At 35.1% G+C, this 5,000-nt stretch overlaps 1 protein-coding gene across 5 annotated transcripts in view; it reads right to left on the bottom strand.

The window, feature by feature from the left end:
• LOC122261637 (solute carrier family 15 member 4) overlaps window positions 1-5,000 on the bottom strand; it is a 16,279-nt gene that overhangs the window by 7,796 nt on the left and 3,483 nt on the right. For 2 of the 5 annotated variants that reach the window (XM_043029396.2, XM_043029395.2), the window contains exons 2-9: window positions 4,773-4,832; window positions 3,045-3,166; window positions 2,434-2,528; window positions 1,741-1,880; window positions 1,308-1,426; window positions 1,005-1,167; window positions 709-871; window positions 305-455 (exon numbers count right to left, since the gene is read on the bottom strand). In XM_043029396.2, the coding sequence (XP_042885330.1) occupies window positions 305-455; window positions 709-871; window positions 1,005-1,167; window positions 1,308-1,426; window positions 1,741-1,880; window positions 2,434-2,528; window positions 3,045-3,166; window positions 4,773-4,824 (1,005 nt within the window). In that variant the 5' untranslated portion in view covers window positions 4,825-4,832. Of the gene's footprint in view, window positions 1-304; window positions 456-708; window positions 872-1,004; window positions 1,168-1,307; window positions 1,427-1,740; window positions 1,881-2,433; window positions 2,529-3,044; window positions 3,167-3,452; window positions 3,473-4,772; window positions 4,913-5,000 lie in introns of those variants that run through there. The other 3 variants (XM_043029397.2, XM_086544438.1, XM_043029398.2) reach the window with 3 other exon arrangements.

Genomic DNA, 5,000 nt, shown 5'->3' with positions numbered 1-5,000 from the left:
AGAAAATAAAATTTAACTCTTGTTGAAAGTAATGGGAGTTCTTTTTAGATGCATTGAAATATTACAAAAATATGAAACTTACATTAAAACTGAGATAAAATAATGACTTCCTTTTTTTTATCTAGTACTTAGTTTTCATAAAGCAGACACGCAAAAATGACCTATTGTGAGTACTACTATTCTCCTTTACAATTGGCTATATAAGACAAAAATAACATAAACTAGTGTAAAATATCAACCCTAACTTGAGCAATACCTTTATGCCATTCTAAACTTTTCATCAAACAGAAAGTCCTTCCCTCACCTGGAAGTAAACAAGCCAGTATGGAATTAGTGAAGTAAAGACATTCAGGAGTTTCCCCAGAGAGCGGACATCATCCACTGCAGACTCATGGAACGAACCACCGAAGCGAATCTTTGCTCGGTCGAGAAATCTGGGTTCCAGCTGTAGAGGGCTATAGAGAAACACAACAATTAAGGCAATCTTGAATATGCAAAGACAATAATATCAAAAATACATGCATTACTATTTGTATTTTGGGTACTTTGAACTTGTTTTTGGATTGTCTTGTAAAGTGGGTATATCAACAACAATCATGAGGCTAGTGTTTTCATCATTAAGTCATCAATATATATGTAAATTTAAAGGTAATCTGAAAAGGAGAAGAAACACAAAAATATCAAAGTAATAAGAAAGCAAAAACTTGCTTGGTAACTGGGTTGCGTTGCCGGTTTCTCCAGTGCCGGACCTGAGCACACATCGACTCCCAAATGATCTTGAGAATGTTTCCTAGAACACTTCCCTCAGGGGGTACGATGTGATAACATGGCAGCAGAACAATGAACAAAATCAAGGCCACAACAAGACAAACTGCAAAGAGAGAGCGGAAAAAAAATCAGGTCTATTGTGTAATCATATCAACACAGCGCAACCTAATATACAGAGCCACATGATCCAAAAGAATCGCAATAACCAAACCCAACAAATGGATTTTGAGACTCACCTGTAGCAATGAGATAACCACAGAAAAAGCCATTCTTGCATAGGCCAGGGCTGTCCTGCTCGATGTAGGTGATAGCTCCAACGCCAACTAAACTACCCAAGTTGATGCACCAGTAAAACCAATTGAAAAATGATCTTGTTTTCTGTGGGTTTGCAGTTCTCAGCTGAGGGGGGGGGGGGGGGAAATGATAAGGATATTAAACACAAATGAAACTATATATGCAACAATCATATTGTTTTTTCTTCATATTAGCAGACCACAGTTCATCTGGAGAAAATATCAGCTTCAAGTACTTGGACCAACCTGCTCAGCCCCAAAGGGTGCAATGTTGCTCTTAACAATACCAACACCCAAACCAACAATAGTGACAGATAAGTATACTGCAACTTTGCATGGAGCATTGCCATTGTCTTCAGAGTCACCTGTAAGAATAAATAAAATTATACATATTAAGACTGCATTGTAGATCTCATGATATACCATGCGAATTAAAGCTTGATCCCTATCCAGTATTTATATTCAATCTACTATGTGACATGCCATGTATTACTTTTTCCCTGATTTCGACTTGTACTGAAGGTTAATATCCTCCTTTCATTTTTATTAAAAGCATAAAAATGACAAACCTGAGCATAACTCAGATAACACTGTCTATCTACAACAGCAAAAAGCACATCTGTATCTAAGCCAAAGAGAGAGCACTGAAGTGAAAACAAGAAGACACTAATAATCTTACCCCATCCTTTGTCACTGAAGCAAACAGTCCGCGGTAATCTGTCCACTGCCATCAAGGTGAGGAGGATGTAGCCACTGATGTACAGTAAGAATCCCATTACCATGGTTTTAAAGCGTCCAAATTTTGCATCTGAGATATACCTGGAACAAGAAACAGGAAAATAAATACCTAAACAATCTTTCTAAAAAAAAAATGGAGATCCCAGGTATTCAGTTCTCTGTGAAGTATTTTCTATTGTTTATTGTAGGAGCTGATAATTTTAACACATGATCTGATCTATCAGGACTTCTGTAAAGATTTCTGCTAAAGTTTGGCCCCAAATAATTCTGATGCCTCTCATCATTGCACAACTGCAGTACAATATTTGTAAATATAAACCTGAGTTGCAAGGCCAACTTATAATGCATAAATACATATCAAAAACACATAAGTTGGGTCAGTTCTTTGACCCTTCCAGGATGGGTATCTTAAGATGTGTACATTTCCTACTAAATTCTAGACTTATGAAAGGAACAACCAGCTTGTAATTTTAACAATAGAAAAGGATGCAGTATGAAAGTGATCCCATCTCGCTGAACATGCCTGGAAGGGTTAAGAAAGTCCCATGAAAACTTGCTCATTAATCCTCCAGAACCACTTCAGATATGCTATCATAATTCCTTCAGACAAATATCATTCTAAAGCCTTAATTACCCTCCAAGCAGAGCAGACACATAAGAGACACCAGCAAGGATGAATACTGCATTCATGGCGTCCAGGGAGTCCCAAGCCTGTCCATCCCATGGCCCCTGAAAAATGGCACTAAAGTCAGTCACATGTGCCAATACCAAGAACAATAGTATCTAATAATACCACATATCAAATCAAATAATATAAAATATAATAGTAACAGTTACAAGTGCATATATGACCATAAAATACAATTCTTTCCTCCAGATAAATAAGTCAAATCTTTAAAAAAAAACAAGATTTACCTTCATGACATTAGCTATCACATTTAAATTATAAAAAGATCAATAAATAACCTGTACAAAAATGACCAGGTTACTTAAGTGCATACCAATAAAAGGTAGTTTGAACAGGGTGATCATCTTTATCACTATATACAAACCCCCATTCACATATGATATAAAATATGCCAAAGAACACGCAAAACCAAATGAAATCAGTTGATGAGCAACAAAAAATAACTGTTTCCAAATCAATGCTTATCCACAAAATACAGTCATCAAAATCTGCAATACAGCAAGCAAACAAATAAACAAGCAATCCAACCCTCATCAGAGGCCGAACCCTGAACAAACCTTATTCAAGAAGAGAAAGAAGTTGGTCGCCAGCGCATAGTAGGCCAGGCGCTCGAGCGTCAGCACCACCAGGATCACTACCGTTGCAGCCGTCTGCCTCTGTGCCTCCCGGGCATCCATGGCTGAGAGGGAGACTTTTGCTAGACTTTATTCATACAGAAAAGGAGCAGCAAGCAGGTTATTGTGACATCTTTATAAATGGTTTATCGATCATAATTATCATCACATATATTTTTAATCATAACTAACACCTGTTAAATTCACATCAGAAACAAAATCAGAAACAAATATAATATTATATTCTGTAACAGTAGCATAAGTAATATAGAAAGATTTATTAAAATAATAATATCAAGAGTAATAAATGAAAAATAGTGGTAAGTTATTTTGGTTAATATTAATACTTACAATAATGGAGAAGTTAGAACTGTAACAGATAATACTGATGGTGATATAGGCATCAACAGCATTATCAATAATGAAAATCATGATTGCAATAACTGTGGTTAAGCAAAATGCAACACAGACATTCCTCGGATTACATCATCATTCAGATTTTTTCATGTTATAAAAACTGTAATCAAGAAATAGTGACATATGCTATAATAACTGAGTTACCTAAAAAGCAAAATCTGAAAGGCTTCCACATTTATCTGACAATCATTATACAAAAATAATTTACTTGCCAACCAAATCATACAATCACTAAAATTTACTAAAAAATACTCTAAAATTTGACTATGAGAAACTAAAAGAAAACCATTTATCAAATTGACTAGTAAGAGCTGTACAAGTTAATTAATGCACCATTAATAATAAAGTCATTCTCTTTAAGAAAAACAACAACACTTAGCTAAGAAAATATGTACTTCTTTCAACTATCACTGGAATGCAACTTTGCAAACCGAGGAATGTCTAATCAAATCCAGGTACTCTTACATAATCCTATTATGAGCAGGACCATCATTTAAGTCCATCCTTATTTTAACATTTCCGTGTCACTTAAAAAGCATGGCATTAGCAAGTGGATCTATACAACAGCAATTAGACTAAATGTAGTAACTAGTGTTCACATGCAAATCATATATGTTGATTGTGCCAATTGCATGCCACATAAATACCTCATTATATTGCTTTATTTCTATCGACATTGCATCATTCATAAAGCATAACCATATCCAGACAAAGGTCTTAAACCTCTATGGAATAGATGACCCAACAACCAACATAATCCATAAGGAATTATCTAATCTATGGTGGCAGTAAATATATAGATGCAATTTCAGAAGTATTAAAAGTTGAAACCACAACCCAGAAATATTAATTCACAAGTAAACAATATTCCTTTCTAATACATTATTTAATTTGGTACAAAATGTTGCACATGCAAAATATGTATACCTCTTTTCTTTAGAAAGAGTTTGCATGTGTCCTATGAGTCCAACGATTTGCATATCATGCTTTTGCAGTGAGATTTAAAAGAGTTAAACGTACTTTCAGTGCATCACATCAAAGTCGGACATGCATTCGCATTTTAAAATACAAAGAGAAACGTAGTTTAACCCTTTCCAAACCTCACTCCATGATCCATTCCAATATTAATGCCTCTACCATACTATACCATACACCTAACATACAGTAAAATCCATGGAAACTTGCAGTTAAGACATAAACCTAGAAAACCTATAGGAAGCATGTTAAAGGAGCATAAACACAGAGTCAAACTACCTGATGGATGACGGGGCAAAAGCGGAGTCCTCTCACTGGGTAAGGTGGACATTGCCACATCTAAGATGAATGGTAAATAAGTGATATTTACATAGCCTACTCTATGACATGAAACCATATACTTGTGGGCTGCTTATATACTGAAAGAGCACACTAGATGCAAAGTTCAGATCTCTGAATATTAAATGTCAATGCTTTAATTAATGTCTTATGATGAAATTACCATAA

This window comes from Penaeus japonicus, unplaced genomic scaffold (genome assembly GCF_977035675.1).
Source record: "Penaeus japonicus unplaced genomic scaffold, GWHDUDI00000001_assembly GWHDUDI00000015, whole genome shotgun sequence".
Lineage (NCBI taxonomy): Eukaryota > Metazoa > Arthropoda > Malacostraca > Decapoda > Penaeidae > Penaeus > Penaeus japonicus.
Note: the sequence above shows the minus strand (reverse complement) of the source record. Positions and strands in the feature narration are given on the sequence as shown.